This window comes from Geotrypetes seraphini, chromosome 2, assembly GCF_902459505.1.
Source record: "Geotrypetes seraphini chromosome 2, aGeoSer1.1, whole genome shotgun sequence".
NCBI classification, from domain to species: domain Eukaryota; kingdom Metazoa; phylum Chordata; class Amphibia; order Gymnophiona; family Dermophiidae; genus Geotrypetes; species Geotrypetes seraphini.
In genome coordinates this window covers 378,629,385-378,650,125 of record NC_047085.1, presented here as the reverse complement: position 1 = coordinate 378,650,125, position 20,741 = coordinate 378,629,385, and the positions used below count along the sequence as shown (strand labels likewise).

At 42.5% G+C, this 20,741-nt stretch overlaps 1 protein-coding gene across 1 annotated transcript in view; it reads right to left on the bottom strand.

The window, feature by feature from the left end:
- LOC117353985 (dynein heavy chain 5, axonemal-like) overlaps positions 1-20,741 on the bottom strand; it is a 629,516-nt gene that overhangs the window by 104,236 nt on the left and 504,539 nt on the right. Inside the window, exons 69-72 of the mRNA XM_033930650.1 lie at positions 20,569-20,733; positions 17,103-17,370; positions 11,331-11,452; positions 3,799-4,146 (exon numbers count right to left, since the gene is read on the bottom strand). Of these exons, the coding sequence (XP_033786541.1) occupies positions 3,799-4,146; positions 11,331-11,452; positions 17,103-17,370; positions 20,569-20,733 (903 nt within the window). The remainder of the gene's footprint in view (positions 1-3,798; positions 4,147-11,330; positions 11,453-17,102; positions 17,371-20,568; positions 20,734-20,741) is intronic.

The following is a 20,741-nucleotide window of genomic DNA, read 5'->3' as shown; positions in this document are numbered from 1 at the left end:
GAAGACCACATGGCAGCTCTGCAAATATCCTGTGGAGGAATCAACATTTGCTTCACACAGAATGAAACCTATGCTCTAGTACAGGGGTAGACAATTCCGGTCCTTGAGAGCCAGAGCCAGGTCAGGTTTTCAGGATATCCACAATGAATATGTATGAGATAGATTTGCATGCACTGCCTCCTTGAGATGCAAATCTATCTCATGCATATTTATTGTGGATATCCTGAAAACCTGACCTGGCTCCGGCTCTCGAGGACTGGAATTGCCTACCCCTGCTCTAGTAGAATGCACCTTCACCAGATGTCCTTTCAGCAGAAAAGCTGAAGCAATCACCTCCATAATTCACCTGGCCACTGTGGCCTTGGATACTGCCTGTCCAACTGAAGAAACTCCCCTCTGCTTCAAACAGACATTCAGTGCATGGTGGAATTGAGACAGTGGAGTTGAGAACTCAGAAGGCCATGAACCTGAAAAAAACCCAGAAAAGATATGGCCTGATTGAGGTAGGAAAGAAAAGACAGTATGGAACGCAAGACCAATCTGTCCCATGAGAAAACCAAAAACGGCTTCTGACACAACAGCATCTGCAATTCCAAAATCCTTCTATCAGAGCAGACTGCCATAAAAAAACCCTACCTTCTGAGTAAGTTCTTTCAGAGAAGTTTGCCTGATAGGTTTAAAGGTTTCCTGCATGAGACCAAATTAAGAACCCAAGGAAGAATATTAAAACCTAAAATGTTTCACTCCCTCTGAATCAACCAAGGAGTTGACCTGTTGGATCCACAGATAAGCAAAAATCCAACTGATGTTATTGATGCAGACTTTTATTTGTATCAAAAAGATAATCCGCAACTTTGGAGCAATAAAGAACATCCACAACTTGAGACAATGAAGAGGACCCAACACAATCCGTGTTTTGACCTAAGTGTCTTCCTCAGGGGTCCTATGGATATGAATTTAAATGTGAATATAAAAAAATGTGAAAAAATGAATGAGTATGCCCTAGAGATAGTGCTGTGATGAAGAGATAGTGCTATGTCTTGGTGTACTGCTGATCAGTGTGGTGGATAAGTGGTGTATGTATCCAAAGCAGCCAGATAACCACTGCAGGGACATAGTACAGACCCCTACACACTCCCCCAGTGATTCCTGACCCCCCCACCCCACCCACTACCATAAAAATCATAACAACAACTTTACATATCTGCCTCTAGAACATCAGCACCTGGCAGCCTGGCATAGGAAATCCTAGTACAGCTGCACAGAGGTGGCTTAAGTGGTCTGGGGGTGGGCTAGTGAACCATGGAGAGGAGGACCCAGGCCCATAAGTCACTGTAATCACTGCATGCTTAGTGTGACCATATGGCTCCAGAAAAAAGGGGACGGATTGAGACATCCGGGTTTTACTTCCATTGAAAGCAACCAAGATGTCTCAATCTGTTCTCCTTACTTCCATTGCTTTCAATGGAAGTAAAACCCGGATGTCTCAATCCGTCCCCTTTTTTCTGGAGCCATATGATCACACTATGCATGCTTGATGAAACATGTGCACCCCCCCAAACCCCCCAAACCCTTATGTACTGCCATATAAGTGGCACCTGCAGCCATAAGGGCTATTAGGATGGTAGACAGGTGAGTCTAGTCCAGACATGGGCAACTCCGGTCCTTGAGGGTCAGAATCCAATAATGTTTCTGGATTTCCCCAATGAATATTCATTGAAAGCAATGCATGCAAATAGATCTCATGCATATTCATTGGGGAAATCCTGAAAACCTGATTGGATTCCAGCTCTTGAAGATCGGAGTTGCCTGGTCTAGTCGGTTCTGGGGGTTGTTTGGGGGGGCTCACCATGACCTATATGGTTGCTGTGGTGAGATATGTATGTGGCACCCTTTTTGTGAAGTTCACAGCAGTGCCCTGTAAGGTACCCCCCACTAATCTGGTGCAATGTTTGGGTATCCAGTCCATCACTTTGCTGACCCCACACAAGTCCAAATGTCTTTTTCTAGGCGTTTTTGACTTGGATGAATTTTTGGACGAAAATGGTGAATAAAGATGGATGACTTAGCGGTCTGGAAGATCAGACAGCTGGACGTACAGTTAGACAATTAAAAAAAAAAAAATGGTGGACATATTTTTCGAAAATGGACCTTTTCCCATGTCTGACTTTGGACAACTAGCGACTTAGGCCCAAAATGGACTTAGACGTATCTTTTGACTATGCCCCTAATTTAAGACAGCAAGATCACTTTGATTTGGATTCAAATTTTTCATTAAGTTTTTTGAAAAACACATAAATATGGGTAATAGAATGTTTGTTTATTAAAAAATTATAAATACATTTTTCTCACATTCTGGTGTTACAAAAAGGTTTTTGACCCATGATAAGAACTCTAACCCCATCAGATTGTCATTGCAGAAACTCCGGTTTTTTGACAAAGGGGAAGCTGAGGTCTTTTCTTCTCGTTGTGTTCACTGGTATCATTATCACTTTGTTTAATTTTGGATGCAATCATGCAACAAAGCCATATAGAGAATTGTGCCTCCTGGAGAGATAGGTCCTGGAAATGTGGGCCAGGTTTTTCAAAGCCTAAATTTTTGGTGCCTATCTTTGCCATGAATTGCGCCTAATGCCACTTCTGGCATTAGCCATGCCACTAGTGACATTAGGTGCCAGTAGATGCCTCCAGAAGTGCAAATCTAGCATATTTTGTTTAGGTACCGGTAGGCGCTTTAAATTTAATATTAATTGCCGTTTCACACAGCATTTCTCAATTAAATTAGGCACCGATAGGGCAACTACCAGCGTCTAAGTTTAGGCGCTGTTTATAGAATTTCACTCAGTGTGACTAGTTTCACTCACAGACTTGTGCACTTAGCTGCAATAGTAAACCCAATATTAGATGTGAAGATAGGTAGGATGATTGATGTTGGGCATGATAAAGAAGGGTATCTCGAGTAGATCGGCGGATGTCATAATGCCGCTTTACAGAGCAATGGTCAGACCACACCTGGAGTATTATGTCCAACACTGGTCTCCTCACCTAAAGAAGGTGCAGAGGCGAGCCACGAAGCTAGTAAAAGGTATGGGAAATTTGAGCTACAAAGAACGCCTCAGAAAACTAAGCTTGTTCACCCTTGAGAAGAGAAGACTGCGAGGGGATATGATAGAGACTTTCAAAATACTAAAAGGACTCGACAAAATAGAGCAAGAAGCATCGTTATTCACGTTGTCAAATGAGACTCGGACAAGAGGGCACGGGCTGAAATTGAGGGGCGACAGGCCCAGGACGAATGTCAGGAAGTTCTGTTTCACACAGCGATTGGTGGATGTTTGGAATGCTCTCCCTGAGGAGGTTGTGATGGAAACCTCCATTATGGGATTCAAGTGCAAGTTGGATGCACACCTCCTTGCAAATCACATTGAGGGATACGGCTAAATATGGTCATCATAAGGGAACACCTAGGTCTCCATCAAGGAACACCTAGATTGGCCTCTGCCGGACTGGATGGACCAAAGGTCTGATTCGGTGAGGGCATTTCTTATGTTCTTATGATTGATTTGGTATGAACATATACATATAAGTAGGATGATCGATGTGCCGGTAATGATTGATTATGCCATATTTATGCTGGTATTAATAACTCTGTACTGTAACACCTCTACAGAAGCTCATGTAACACCTTTTACAGAAGCTCATGCACACCACTCTGAATTGACATCCCAGTTATTACTAGCGGTATAGAAGCTAACAATAAACTTTGCAGTAACAGGCTACAATTTATTTATTTTTTACCTCAGGAGTATCAACCATTGGCAGCATTTCAATGTACTGTAGGTAGTCTTCCACTATCTTGCCTTTGGGGATGCTGTATCCTTTATAGAAGCAAAACTTGTCAGAAAACATATTCTCGCCAAACCACACTCTTGCAAAGGTATTCAGCAATGTCTTGTCGAGGTCATCTGTTACTCGGCCCCCATACTGCACTTCTCCCAGCATGTAGCGAACACAGCTCCAGTTTACACCTCGCTTGATGTCCATATCATCCAAATGATTCTGGATAAACTGCACACTGGCTGCAAAGTCAGCCTGGTTAAACTCATAAGGAATGTTCCAACCTAGAGGACCAAACTTTCGTCTTTCCTATAAAAGAAAACAATTTTTAAAAAAGAATATCGCTGAGGGACTAGAATACTGTAACTAAACAATGAAGGACTGTGAATCTAGAGGAGATATTATTGCAGACTGGAGATGGGAGTGGCTATGAGGAAAAATATCAATAACTTTCATTAGCAAAATTAAAGGAGTTGATATTTAAAAGCATTTTTGTGGATTTCTGCAGGTGCTGACTGCATAGGCACTTTTTGTTCAAATATGAGGTAGCTATGAAATAGAGGGAGTCACCAACACAGACATTTTGCTTTCAGTGACAAATGATTTTAGATGTCATATGCACTATATTTTTCACAGTCTTTGTGAATCTGATTTCTGTGAGACTCTCAATCCATGGGGCAGGCATTTTTGCCAAAACATTAACCATGCTGGGTTCTGGAACTCGATAAACATTTTTTGGGCAGACTGCGTGTCTTTTGGCTACAAATATAAGGAGTTGCTAAAAGTATAATTTTTGGATTGATATGTCAATGTCTATTAAATTTTTTCTATCTACAAAAGGAATGGGGAATGTCTAGGCACATTCCAGAAGGAAGAGGGGTTCAATTTATATGTATAGCAATGGTATTCAGCGGCCATTCAGATACATTTTCCCATTTAGGAGGCCAGTTAAATAGTAGTCCTGACTGTAAACAGATAAATTATCCATTTATGCTTTGGTTCGCATATTCCACAATCCTATTTAGATGAATGAGACTGATGAACATTGGGCATGAATATGAATAGTATAATCATCTGCTTATCTTTATTCAGTGGCCATTCTTTTCAGCTGCACCTCCAATGTTTTCACCAGGTGCTCAGAGGAGAGATTGATCCTATAGCTTTTAGCAATGAATATATAAAGCCCAATAAATCTAACCATGTTTAAATTCAAGGTTTGTTTATAAAAAAAATAATTAAAAATGTTTTTGTATAAAATTGTAGAAGATAGCACACAGCAGTAAACAATAAGGGGCTCATAATCAAAGGAAAAAACCATCTAAAAAGTGGCCTAAATGGGTACTTGGACGATCAAAAAACCTGATCGTCCAAGTACCTATAACCAAAGCTGGTTTTAGGCGTATCTAAAACCAGCTTAGGCCTTTCCCCTGCCTCTAAACGCACAGAGAGAAAAGAGGCGTTTTTAGAGGAGGGGAAAGGGCGGGCGGTGGGCAGGAGGAGGGCCGACCTAGACCTAGGCGTGCAGCAGGTATAACCAAAACTAAGCAGGTTGCCTAGTCGGCATTTATACGTTTTGACTTAGACCAAGTCAAAACAGGTATAAGTGCTGAAAAAGGGGCTGCTGAGGTGATCACAGCTGCCGCAATCAGCTCAGCAGCCCTGGCAACCTGCCCACCCCCCACCGCAACCATCATAGCAGGAGAGATGGTTCATCTCCCCTGCTGCGATGACGATCATCCCCTCTACCCGCCCATAGGAGGGGCCTAAGGCAACTGGGTCAATTCTGATTGGCCCAAGCACCTAAGGCCCCACCTGTGGGTGGGGCTTGAGGCACCTGGGCCAATCAGGCCCTAAGGCCCGCCATTCTGTGGATAGCATGCCGAATGGACGGACGGGCTTGGGACCCATCCATCCGGCCAACTTTTTAAGATATGGGGGTGTTGGAGTGGGGGTGGTGTCGTGGGGGGAGGGTTCGCGGGGTCGGCAGGTGGGGGCTGATCGGGGGTTAAGGGGGGGACAGTTGGGAGGGCTTCATGAGCAGGAGGGCCTGTGATCCCTCCTATCCGTATCTTAATGGGGGTGGGGGTTTTGCCAGGGCTCCCTCCTGCCCCGATTGTGTTGGGGGAATCGCCAGTTGCCGGGCCAGGAGGGCCTGGGCTCCCTCCTGCCCTGATTGTGTTGGGGGGGGTCGCCGGTCACCAGGGCAGGAGAGGTTGGGCTCCCTCCTGCCCGATCCGATCGGGGGGGGGATCATGGCAGGAGAGATTGGCTATCTCTCCTGCCACGATTGTTGCTGGGGGGGGGGATTCTGTAACCAGTGTTCTTTTTGACAGACACCGGTTACAGAATCCAGCTTTTAGGTGAAGGACTGGCCCCTCCTTCGACTAAAAGCTCTTCTGTTGGGCGTTTGTGACTTAGGCTTTTTTTGTTGATTATATGTTATTAGTGTAGACGTAGTGGTGATCTGGGCGTTTAAACAGCTGAATGTAGAGGCAGGCCATTATCAAGAAATACCTCCTTTTGGATGTTTTTTTTTTTGAGAATGGACATTTTCCCTGCTTCTACTTTCAGCGTTTAGGGCCTAGGCCAAAAGGGGACTTAGACTTTTTTTTTTTAATATTATGCCCCTCCACAGTTTTCCTTTAGTGAAATATAAAATATTTGTTTTATTAAAAAAAGTATTATTTTTCTTATAATACAGTATTAATATTATCATTTGGTCTTGACTAGCTAATCATTACAGTTTGCTTTCGGCATTCACAAAAATGTTTCATAATTTAACGCACAAAATGTGATTTTAACTGTGATAGGGGCCCTTTTACAAAGCTGTAGTAAGCACTAATGTTAGGGTTACCATATTTGGAGCATCACAGACCCGGACGCAGGGCCCGCCTTGTTCCGCCTCTAGCCCCAGTCCCTTAAAGCCTCGTCTTTTTCCCCGATGAACTCCGGCCACATCTGGAGGGCCTCGAGCATGCACGGATGTGTGTGTGACTTCATCCATGCATGCTCAGAGGCCCTCCAGATGCAGCCGGAGCTCATTGGGGCTTTCCAAAACCCAGACAAACTGCCGGGTTTTGGAAAGTCCATCTGGGAACCCAGACAGTCCTCTAAAAAGTTTCAAGTTTAATTAAAATTTGATGAATCGCTTAATCTTAATACAAAGCGATGAACAAATCTAAAAAAAGAATACATCACCAAATACAGGGAGGCAGCGTCAATAACATAGACCAATTACTAAACATAAACAGACCCGAAAGGAAATACAATAAATTATAGTAAATGAGACGAATATGAGTAAAACAATAGGGAAGGAAACAACATCAACAAAAAATCTAGCTGGAATTAAAAGTGTGATATGATTAAAAAAACAAACAAAAAAAACCCCCCCTAGCAGTCAAGCACGTTTTCCTGGATGTCTGGTAACCCTAACTAAATTGTGCTTACCACATTAAAAAATAGCTTACTGCAGGATATGCTAAGGCAGGGGTGTCCAACCTGCGGCCCGAGGGCCGCACGCGGCTCCGTGAAGTATTTTGTGCAGCCCCGGTCGAGGGCGATGCAGTGTTTTCCTCTGCTGCCCCCAGGTGTTTACCGTCTTGCCGGCTCCCTCCTCTGTCTTGCTGCAGCGTTTGTGCGGCCCCAGAAACATTTTTATTGGCCAATGCGGCCCAGGGAAGCCAAAAGGTTGGACACCCCTGTGCTAAGGCATTCTATGGTAATTTTGGAATATGCATGCACTACCCTTACCCTTGCTTAACTAGTATGATCTTCATGCAGTATGGCTGGGAGTAATAATCTGAGCTGTTTCTGATGTGCACGGCAAATTATGGTCTTAGTGCGGCTTATACAGGTCATTCTTGGGCACTAAAGCCATTTTTACCGCTGGGGTAAAATGAATGATTTTTTTCTAGTTTTCTTATTAATGGTTATGCACTAATCTGCCTCTGACATCTTTGCCGTTTGAGATTTAAATTGCTGATGGGAGGTAGGGTTTTCCTAATTTCTTTTCTCCACCCAAAATGTTTATCACGCTCCTTTAGATTTAACCTGCCGCTAGGAGGTGGGGTGGTTCCTTTGCCAGGTCTGGCTTTTCTAGTTCTTCCCCACTGATGTAGCTACCAACAGTTATTACTTGTCTTTTTAATTTTGGTTAAAGGTAATGTTTTATGTGATAAAAGATATTTAGAGCACACAGTGGGCTCTAACTAGGTTTTTAATGTTTTGTTTCGTTTTAGTTCCCCTCCTGACGAAGCAGAGCGAAACCTGGGTCGAGGAGTAGAAGCCTTTGGGAAGCCGATCTTTTGGTTATTTAGCGTTATTTTTCACCATAAGAGGTCCGACATAGAATAGCAGATGATTGTTTACACCGCTCAGCTTTTATTACAACAAGACTGAGATAAGTGCACCACAATTTGTGTGGTCATTTGCTCTGATGGTATGGGATGCAGCAAGTGCTTTTTTTTTTTTTTTTTTATTTATAACCTTTTAAATTTAATCAAGCATACATAACTTGAAAAAGATCGGAAACAATCAAGCAAGCAAACAAAAAGAAATCACCTAATTATACAATCAGATGTAATGGAAACATTAACTAATATTTAGTCCACAATTTTAGAGATCAAGAAAGGAAATTTTCAGAATTAGAAATATAACTCTTACTAAAGTAACGGCCTAGGTAACCCTAACTACAGCCAGATGGTAGGTCATTTATCATTGGACTAAGATTCCAACCTTTCTTTTGGTCCAATAAAATCTAAAAGCTGTTTGGGCTCAAAAAAAAGAAAATTCTTACTCTGATAGGTAATATAACATTTTGCTGGAAATTTAATCAAAAAAGTAGCCCCAAGAGCTAGGACTCTTGGCCTTAGGGCCAAGAATTCTTTCCTTCGCTTCTGGGTTTTCTGAGCCAAATCTGGAAAAATTCTCACATTAGAGCCCAAAAACTTATCATTAATATGTTGGAAATACAAACGAAGAATATATTCCCTATCACTTTCCAAAGCCAATGTCAGCAACAAAGTAGTTCTGTCAGTTACCACCTCAAGGGAACTTTCTAGAAATGAAGACAAATTCATGTCCAAATTTTCTTTCGGATCTTCAACAGCTGTAGATTCTCCTTGAGGTTTCTTTAAGGTCAGATAATAAGCCCTCACAATTGGAGGTAAATTTTCCAATGGAATGGAAAGAACCTCTTGAAAATATTTTCTCGCCATCTCAACAGGTGAAATGACGGGACATTTAGGAAAATTCAAAAGTCTTAAATTGTTCTTCCTCAAAGAATTTTCAAAGTTCTCCAACTTACGGGAAATAAATGATCTTTCTTTAACCATTTCCATTTGTACAGTTTTAATTTCCTTTAAATTTTCTTCTTGTTCCTCCAATTTTTTAGTTAAGTCAGACAGACACACTCCTTGCTGTTCTACTTTGGAGTAAATAGTCCCATAGTCAGATTTGATAACAGAAAGACTCAACTTAAGGTTGGCGTTCATGATAGATATGGCCTGCCAGAGCGCCTCTATATCTATTTTCTGCGGTCTTTTTAATTCCCCAAAACAGATGGCATTCTCTCCCGGAGCACCTCTCACCTCTCCTTCCATAGTGCTGGGAGATAGCTGACATATTCCACCTGCACCTTCCTCCTGAATCTCCCGTGCTGGTGTCCCTCCTTCACTGGAGCACAGCCCTTCCTCTTCGGGCAGCTGAACTCCTGTGTCTCCCTGCATCTGAGTACTTCCGGGTTGGGGAGGGACCGACCTCTGCTCCGGGCTCAGTATCGCCCGTGCAGCTCCTGCGCCGAGTTCCCCCGATGAATCCGGGCTCACCCCCGAGGTAGGAAGGGTTCCTTCAGATGGACGGGAAAAAGCAGTCGTTATCGTAGATTGAACCAGACGCTGTGGGGTCCCAAGCGCCGGAGGGTTAGGGCGAGAGATCCCTTTTCTTTTCCCCATTTCGTTAGGGGAAAGAAAATATACAGCGCTGTTCACTATCGATTCGGAGCGCTACTCCCGTTCAGGCGTCCGTCTTTGCCGCCATCTTGATCCCCTCAGCAAGTGCTATGAGGGTCCCGGTGCTACCTCTGCTCGTACCTTCCGAGCACTGTGGTGGTTGGTCTGAGCACTGTTTGCACTAAATATTGTTTATTTAATGATATAATGTTTAGAAATAGGATTTTTGCTATATTTTCTCTGTGATCTTTATTGGTTTTTCATACGCTAATTTTGCCATTTGTATGTGGCCATTAGCACTTAGGCCCAAATTCTGTAACCAGCGCCTAAAGTTAGGCGCCTATTTTGGAGGCGCCCAACTAGATGGGCGCCTATCTAAATTGGAGATCACGCTCAATTAAGCTTTTTAATCAGCACTGATTAAATATAGGCACCTATCAAGAAAGCACAAGTCTGTAAGAAGGCGCCACTAAAAATTTAGGCGGCCTTCGAAAAAAATAGGTGCTATGCAGGTTGGGTGTGGGCGTGGCTACATGTTAGGCGCCTTCTTAAAGAATCCCTGCTCTTAAGTGTGCTTAAGCGCTCGCATGGGTGTCTAACTTTTAATTGTGCCTAGAACTGTCCTATTTATTGGGCGCCTCCAAAATAGATGCCCAAATAGGTGCAGCTCAACGCAATTCACTAAACAGCACCCAATTCTACTTGAATCGCGCTGAACAGTGCCTAATTAGGCGCCTAACTTTTGGGCGCTTCCTATAGAATTTGCCCTTTACTGCCAGTTTCTAGGTGAGTGGTATCTGCTCACATGCTAATCAGTTACCGTGCGACAATGTAGCTGTTCTAACTGATTAGCGCAGAATATGTCCACTCTCCGCTCCCCAGCCCCACCCCCATCTAGGGAATGACCCAACCATGCCCCTCCCTTGACTATGTCCCTTTTGGGTGTGGGATTTGGGCATCCAGCATTTAGCACAACCAGATCAATGTCAATAATTGGTTGCTAGCCTCCAATTATTGCTTGTTAATGGCTCATTCTCCAATTAAGCTGCACATGCATCTTGGCTCAACACTCAAATTTGGGATCCATATAAAGTACTTCTGCATTAACTAGGAGCAGGTGCTGCAAATTAATCCAAATGTTAATGCAAAACCTGCAATACAAAAATAGTAAAGATACCTCTTCTTGATGCAGCATTAGTTTTGGACCTGCTGCATGTTAAAATCCCATATTACAGTGCGTTCAGCCCAAAACTTAGGGCTCCTTTTATCAAGCCACGCTAGCGGGGTTAACGTGGGTGACTTTTAATCACACATTAACCCCCACGCTGGCCTAAAAACTACCACCTGCTCAAGAGGAGGCGGTAGCGGCTAGCACGGCCGGCGGTTTAGCACGCGGTATTACGCAGGTTAAACCGCCAACGTGCCTTTGTAAAAGGAGCCCTTAATTCTATTTAGTAGAAGAATCCCAAAATGATATGTTTCCATAGCAAGCTGTTTTGATTATTTGGCAAATGCAATGAACATTAGAAATTGAAAACCAGTAACCTGAACAGTTGTATGAAGAAATGCTACAGCATATAAGAGTGGCTTCCACTGTGGCATGTTACTGATTTCCAGTTGTTCCTGGGTAATGCCAGAATATGTACGCTTTAGTCCAGCTTTCACACCTACAGCAAAACAAAAAACAAACAAACTAATACAGTATAATATGCAGCAATGCATAAATTATATACACAGCAGGCTTTAAGACTGCACTATGTCTGTCATTCATGGCATGTATTCTGAGAGTAAATTTATTAATACCTCAGCCAGCAAGTTTCAAGTTTCAAGTTTATTGAAATTTTGATTTACACGCAATATCAAATATTTTCAATGCGTATAACAAAAATAAAATTGGGGAAATAAATGAATCATTTAAACAATAGACATAAAAACATGTTCATAAATAAAAAATACTTAAGGAATACAGGGATAAAATTACATTTGTTTAAAGTAAAAAAGAAACAAAAGAAAAACATTTAAGGAAGAACAACATCAGGAAAGGTATTAAAAAAAAAATCATTAATATTTAAATGTAACTTAGGTTAAAAAAAGCATAGGTATTCCATCAAATTGATTCACATGGGCAAAAGGTTCTTATAAAAACTTTAGAGTATCTATTAGGGGCATATATACTGCATAAAAGTAAGGGCAAATGTTAATGGTAAGATTAGCTATAACACCCTTCTGGACCTGTAATTATTCTATGCTTTTCCAGTAAGAGACCCTTCCTAAATAAAATGATCACACCGGCCTTTCGCGTTACTGCTGTAATCTCCCACCCACCGTATATGAAACTTTCCATGTTCCTCTGAGTTCATATGGGTTTCCTGGAGAAATGCTAAGGATACTTTATTTCTAGTACAGGCCTGAAGTATTTTATAACATTTCACTGGGGAAGATATGCCCCCATATTCCATGATATAATTTTCAAAGATGTCATGTAACTCCCTCAAGCGACATGATCAGAGAACCAAACTGCATCTGCACAGTTTACATACAACAAATGTACTAGACAATGAGAAGCAAGAGAGAGAGATTGATATATAGGAAGAAGGAACTACAATAAATAACAGGACAGAGGGAAGAAAGCAGTACTAATTCATGCAGGCTGCTAACCCCACTGCAACCTGGAGGAAGGCTAAAAAGGCAAATGAACTAATAAAAGGAGTCATTTTTCATAGGCATCATTATATAAAAATGTTTTGAGGGCATATTTAAATCTATCTAAAGTAGACTCCAACTGAAGATGAGAAGGAAATGCATTCCATAGGGAGGGACCTGTCACTGAGAAAATGCTACCTCAAGTAAATTTGTACGTAATTTGTCTAGTAATTGGAACAGTATGCAAATTTTGTTGCAGAGATCGAAAAGTGCGGGACAGCAAATATGGGATCAATAGTTGATTTACATAAGGTGGAGACCAAGACTGACAGTTTTGAACACTAATAATAATATTTTGTAGGTCAGTCTGTGAGTTACAGGGAGCCAGTGTGCAGATTTCAGGAGTGGGATCACGATCGAATTTGTTTGCCTCCGCAAGCAGCTTTATCAAGATGTTACCTCTAATACCTTGGTAAAGAACACTGCAGTAATTTAAGTGGCTTATTATTAAGGAATGGACCAGAATATTATGTGCTGAAGGGTAGAGATATGACTTAAATGAACGAGTCATCTGAAGTTTATAGAAGCAGCGTTGTATGACTGAGGATATCTGTGACTGAAAGATCAGTTTATTATCCAAAGTGACACTGAGTATCTTAAAGTATAAGAGATTTTTCAGTCGAATTAAGAGCTTTGGGTCCTATTCTTATTTTAACTTCAGGAAATTATTAAAAACATATCTTTTTAAGAAAAACTTTTAGCAACTTAATTGTTAAAATCCTTTTTTTTTCTATAGAAAACGTATTATTACAGAATTGTCATACCACTGCGTATGCGAAGTCTTATTTATTTGTAAACCGCACAGAGCTGTGAGGTTGTAGCATTATATAAGAGTATTGTTATGCTATGTTATGTTAAGGGTGGTGGCTAGAAGGATGATGGTATTAGAGAGAAGTGGAGTGGCCAATTTTCCAGGATCCTCATTAGAAAAGTGCCTTAGATTTATTAAAATTGAAAAATAAATGATTGTCATGTAGCCATGATGTTATCTTGATCAGGTTTTGATTGATACTGTAACACTATGAATGTTAAACTGTAACCCGTTCTGAGCTCTCTGGGGAGGACGGGCTATTAAAATTAAAAAATAAATAAATAAAATTACTAAAAATATTTTTTTAATATTGGGGGTGTTAAAAAATGATCAGCTCTGGGAGTCACATACCCTAGGTATGCCACTGGTGAATCCCCCTTTACACTTTCTCCAGCCCAGGTCACCAGTGATCCCTTGCCCTTATCAATAAATGCACTAACACATCCTCAACCAACTCCAGTGTCCGCTCCCTCTCTATCCCCAACCCAAGCTCATGAAGTGAAAATAACCCTAGCCCTCCCTTCCCCAGTCTCCATCCCTTCCACTGCTATCCAGCCCATCCTAAGGTATAGACCTTTTAGGAATACCCCCTTCATCTCAGTTATTCTTAGACACAGAGGACCAGATTCAATAATGGTGATTACATCGGCCAGTGCCTCCAAAAATGGTGCCGGCCATGTGTCAATCATGCGTAGGTACCATTAGGAGAATTGTGGCTTATGTCTAACATAGGCAACAGTAGGCAACAGTAGTGTAGAGCAAAACAACAAAAGCAATCCAATGGGTCTGCAGTTGAAAGTCAACCAATGAACAACAAAAGAAAAAACTGCAAAAGCGATGTACAAAGCGCAGGATTATTTATTGGAGTCAATGTAATGAGATGTTCACAATCATGGTTCTCATATGTGAAGAAACAGTCTGTGTTTCGGAGAAACACTCCTTCCTCAGGGGTCCAGGGTGTGTGGAAACCACACAAGTTGAGAACCTGAGCGTCAACAATGGCAAAAAATAAAAGAAAAAAACAATTGCAGAAGAGTCCAGTGCTACTGCAATGCAGTGTCAGACTGTAGAGACCAGAGCTTTGTAGGCCTACTTTACCAGCGCCTATATTTGATGAGAATCGAATCTACAGAGGCCATTTAAACTAAATAATTAATTTATGGAGCATATACTGTATGGTTGGGCAGACTGGATGGACCACTCAGGTCTTTATCTGTCGTCATTTACTATGTTACTAGTGGTACCTAAGGTCATTTTGGGCATAAACCACACCTATTTTGACTTTAGTACCTCTGTAAATGCAATTATGGCGTCCTTTTTTGTAGGCGCCTGTGGGTGCCTACATTTTTTTAAATGACTTTTTGATTGGTTTTAAATGACGTGGTCAATTACCATGCCAATTAATACCAATTAAAACAATTAAGTTAGCCGGCAGTAGAGTACCTACCGCCGCTTAATTTACAGCACTGTTTAGAGAATTTGGGCCAGAATATTTCCACAGTCTAGCATTGCTAAAATAGAATGCTGACCTATAACCCTGTAATGATCAGAAAGAAAATAGGAGTGCGATAAGCACAATTGTTTCAGCTTGATAAATGTTCTATGAACCAGATCATTTACTTGAGGCTCCATTGACAACGATGAGTCAAGGAGCATTCCCAGTACTTTAGATGTCATCTCAATTTTAAAATGACTACCTTCCACACTCAAAAATGAACTAAGAACATTGCTAATGCTAATGGTGTCTTAAATATCGCTATATCTTCTACTGGATTCATAGTGGTTCACAAAAGAGTGCAAAAATTTTCAAAGGGTGATTAAGAACTTAAACATCATGGTTTGAGTGAAGCCCATTTTTCAAAGATAGGTTTTCAGTAATTTATTAAATATGCATGGAATATTGGTACTCCTTGGGTTTTGGCCAGGTATTAATGACCTGGATTGGCCACCATGAGAACGGGCTACTGGGCTTAATGGATCATTGGTCTGACCCAGTAAGGCAATTCTTATGTTCTTATGCAGTAGGTTGTTATAGTTCTAATTACTGTTGGAATTCATACTGAAGGAAGAAATATTTTAAAAGTTAGAGGTATTCAGAATCAACCCTACCCCTACCTCAAGCCATCCTTTACAGCAATAAGGTTCTTATACAATTACATTAACATCCTGTCTAAGCTTAAGAAAATTATCCAATTGTTTAGGATCAAAATTTGAAAATGATTACCCTCAAAATTTACAAAACAAAGCACAAGAGAACATAAAACAAATTCAGCACCCAGGGCTAAAACCCTAGAGCGAAAGGCTAAATCAGGAAACTCTCCAATTTTTGAGTCAAAAACAAAGCATCTGAAAGAAAGTTTCAAAATATTGTTGTGGTCATGCTCCAAAGCAAAAGTTACTACCATAGTTGCTCTCTGTGTAACTATTTCCAAAGTGGTTCCAGCTACAGCCTCAGCACCCTGAGGTTATGGGTTCAAACCCCACACTGCTCCTTGTGATCCTGGGCAAGTCACTTAATCCTCCACTGCCCCAGGTACATTAGATAGAGATTGGGAGCCCACCAGGACAAATAGGGACCAATGACTGAGTACCTAAATGTAAACTGCTTAGACAATTAATAGGCAGTATATAAATAATTAAATAACAGCTTAGTTTCATCGTATCAAGTTTTAGACAGACCAAAGGAGACCAGCTTTTAATTGTTTGAATTCCATTACTAATGATCCTTCTTGTATTTTCAAAATCAGAACAAAAAGGTATTAAGAAAAAAAAATATCAACAGTGTAAGAAAAAAGCTTCTCAGAGGTTGGCAGTGACTTCTAGCACATGGGACCTACCTATACACACACTAGTAATCCCAACTGGCAATAGCATGGCTGCACTTAGTACCTAATTTCAACCACCCTATCAGCAGTCTCATAGCATGGCTGGCAATAGGTGCAATGCTACATCAGTGCAATCTCATGGCCCTCCAATCCCTCACCAATATTCGATCGCTTTTCCTCTTCCTGCAAAAGGTCCAGTCCCCCTCCTTCACCCCCTCCCTGGCATGCCAAAACCCCTTCAAATCTCCCCTCCTCCAATCTCACCCCCTAAGAAAAGCTCATCCCCTGACAGAACAACCAATGCCCTCTCCTTCCCCATTCTTGATCTGGGGTTAACAGTGTTTGGTTCAGCAGTCATGGGCTGCAGTGATCCCTCTGCTCTGCCACACAGGTCAGTAATTGCTAGTGCTGCCCAATTCACGATTCGAATCGGTTCACCGATTCACTTCAGGTGAATCGATTCGAATCGGTTTAAAACGAAAAAAAAAAACGGCTTCCCGATTCGCCTGACCCTCCCCCCTCGCCCCCTAAAGCAGGATCGGCAGCACCTGCTTTAGAAGGCGATAGGGGAGGGTCAGTTGGGAAGTGCTGTTGTCGGCTACCCCCCCCCCAGCGTCCGGCTTCCGGCTCCCACCCCCTCGGCCTTCCGCTCCCCCCGGCCTCCCCGCACTGTTTACCTTCCAGCCGGAAAAGCCTGCAAGCAAGATTGCGGTGTTAGCTATCTTAGTACCGCTTTGAAGCTGGTTCCTCCGTCGTGGTCCCGCCCCTCCTCTGACATCAGAGAAATTTCTAGATTGCTTTTGGAGTTCGCAATTAACAGTTCTGTTAACACCCCATACTGGTAGAGAACATCTGAATTTTTATTTTATTTCTTCTTCTTCTTATTTTTTTTTTTGGGGGGGGTGTTGTTTATTTGTACTAGTGAATGAAATACAGTTTAAAAATACAAGCAGAGAAACAATGACCATCTTAATTTACCTTGAGGTGGTTCATTAGTAAATTTGATGGAGGACTGCAAGAGGTTAATAGGAAATTTAGGATGAACCTCTGTAGTAATCCAGGTCCTGAAGCCCTCATTCATGGTTTCTGTTACAGTGATGGTATCTAAGAGCTCATCCATAAAATCTAGGCCCAAATGACAGTTTTGAAGGAGAAGCCATCCTCCATCTTGCATTGACTGATTCAGCAAGCGCCTTGCATGGATTTCCTGCCCCTGCCCCATCGAAATAGCACGGCATGGAGAATTCTGCAAAAGAACATGTAAAAGCCTAATTAAATATTTAGAACCAGAATGGACCAATTTTATGTTGTACTCTGGATTAATGCATTAACCTTTCATAGCCTAAGATATATGAAACATAATTATAACATGTCATAAATGAAAATAAAGTGGTGGTTTCAGTCTAAAGTACATTTATTTATATTATAAATTCACTCTGTCCTACAAATTATAGATGCCAGTCAATTATCATCTGACATATTAGACACTCATGTGCAAATCAGTATCTCATGAACAGAAAGGAAAGAAAAGGAATTACAGATGTGCTGAAAAACATTAAATTATATTACTGTACACTGAAGAATACATTAAAAAATTACATAAATTATGCTTGAATTTTTCATTATACGGGTATATTCATAAAGAATTAAACAGAAATTATTATTATTATTGTTACTTGGATACTTCACATTGAAAAAAGAGGAAGAAAATATATCCCTGTAATGTATCTGTGCCATTTGAAATAAGTTGAAAAAGTTCAAGCTTGCACTACTAAGGAATCCACCTTTGGTAGGACAAAGAGTTCCTGAAATTCCGGAGCCAGTGGATACAACTTTGCCATAGTTCCTTGCAACCCACAGGGGTTCTTCTGGAGTATCCCAGTGCTCCATTAGCATCATGGTGATGTCAGGATGAGAAGGAAAGAATTTAGTTTGGGGCTTAATGCTGCTCATAACTTCAATATTCTTGTGCCAATCTACTGGGTCATCCAATTCCACAAATTTATGACAGGTAATAAATACATAAACCAAATTTAATAGGAGCTACATATTGTATAGATATTAGAGCAAGTCCAGCCATTGTTGGTCACCAACAAATCAGATTTTTTCAAATATTTATAAATAACATTTATGAGATAACTGAACCAGATAAATTTGCATATTTTGGCTCTCTTGAAAACCAGACCTATTATCACAAGAATGGGAGTTTGGGTCCACTACAAGAGAGCTAGCTGCATCACCCTTAGAATGATGCCAGAGAATGAAGAAGCTGCTATCAACAAAAATGACATTTGGATAATTTCTATAACAGGGCATCTAGAATTAATCATTCGGAGGGTGCCTAGTAACAGCCCATTCCATAAAGGAAAGTAGGCGCCTACATTCCTTTATAGAATACTAGTTTACCAGGTACAGTATATATGTATTTAACATTTGGGTGCAAGCACTTATGCCAGCCATAGATCTGGTTTCTAAGTGAGGAAGATACCCCCATATGTTACAGTAAGTTGTGGGTGTATGTGGGAGCTCCTGCCTATATCATACCCATATTCCACCCCCATAAATGCCCTCCTTGCAAATATGCACTATGCAAAACAGTGCTTAAATAGCATTCTGGCATATATGTACATAATGACACACATACTCACATATATGTTAGTAGACTACACATTTGCATTAGAGAATGACACGGTGAAAAAATTGGTCCCCGTCACCGCCCCGTCCCCGTCTCACCATCCCCGTCACCGCCCCGTCCCCGTCTCACCATCCCCGTCACCGCCCCGTCCCCGTCTCACCATCCTCTTCACCGCCCCGTCACCGCCACTGCCACCCCATTCACTGCCCCGTCACCGCCACTGCAATCCCATTCACTTTTCTTTATTTACGTATAAAGGAAACATTCTTTAAAACTTTAAAACTTAGTTAAATATTAGTTAATAACTATACAAAAACAAAACACGCAGAGAAAAAATTAATTAATATAAATTCTCAAAACTGACACATTTTGATCACTAAATTTAAAATAGTTATTTTTCATACAGTTTTTCAATCACTAATCTTCCACCACCCCTGGGGCTAGCAATGCAAAAACAAACACGACATGTACTTTAAATGCTGCCGTGATTAGCATAGTGACCGCGGCTACGGCTGCAAGTCTCACCTCCCCCCAGCGATCACGGCAGGAGGGCACCCAACCCCTCCTGTAGACCCCCCCAACGGCCCTCCCGACAATCGCAGCAGAAGGGTACCCAACCCCTCCTGCCGGTCCTCCCAATGGCCTCCCCTAAGATCGCCGGCAGGAGGGTACCCAACCCCTCCTGCTGGACCCCCCCCCAACGAACCCTCCCACCCCGGAACCCCCTTAGTCTTACTTTCCAAGTTGGACCGGACAGCTCCTCGCTCGTCTGGCCAGCAGGCTTGCCTCCGTCCAAATGAGGCGGGCCCGCCCCTACCCTGCCCAACCCACAGGATCCTAGGGCCTGATTGGTCTAGGCACCTAAAGCCACTCCCGCTATAGGAGGGGCCTTAGGTGCTTGGGCCAATCAGGCCCTAGGATCCTGTGGGTTAGGCAGGGGAGGGGAGGGGCGGGCCCGCCTCATTTGGACGGAGGCAGGCCTGCTGGCCAGACGAGCGAGGAGCTGTCCGGTCCAACTTGGAAAGTAAGACTAAGGGGGTTCCGGGGTGGGAGGGTTCGTTGGGGGGGGGTCCAGCAGGAGGGGTTGGGTACCCTCCTGCCGGCGATCTTAGGGGAGGCCATTGGGAGGCAGGGGAGGGGAGGGGCGGGCCCGCCTCATTTGGACGGAGGCAGGCCTGCTGGCCAGACGAGCGAGGAGCTGTCCGGTCCAACTTGGAAAGTAAGACTAAGGGGGTTCCGGGGTGGGAGGGTTCGTTGGGGGGGGGTCCAGCAGGAGGGGTTGGGTACCCTCTTGCCGGCGATCTTAGGGGAGGCCATTGGGAGGACCGGCAGGAGGGGTTGGGTACCCTTCTGCTGCGATTGGCAGGAAGGGTTGATCTGACAAATGAGGAGCACGGTGAAATAGCGGTTCCTAGAAGGGGGTACATTGGCCCGCGGGGACAAACCTGTTCACCGTTTCCGCGGTCGGTGAATGGCCTTGTCCCCGTCACCGCAGCGACTACTATTTTTCTTCCCCGTTTTCGGCGGTGACCCGCGGCTTAAATGCGGTGGCCGCGGGTAAACCGTCACCGTGTCATTCTCTAATTTGCATGCATAAATGTTAACAACTGTTTTTTTTACAATTGTCCCATTTCTTTCTGGGGAGCAAATAAGAAGGATGTGCGAAATGTTGGGGCTCCCCATTAAGGACTATTCTGTGTTAAATACACCATACCAAACAAAAATGGTAAAATCATGCAAAATGCTAGAACTACAGAAGGCTTGTGCAATGATGGTTTTGCTACCTGACCATTATTTACTGGACTGTACCTTGGATTTTGCAAGGCGTTCTATATTTTCAGTGGGGTCAGAGCCCATGGACAAAAAGCAAACCAGAGGAGTGCGGCAGTCACTTTCAACCCACATTGCTTCCATATCAAGAATAAATCCTTCTGCATATTTTACACCTAGTGATTCTGCAATGTAGTGCCGGGCCTGAAACA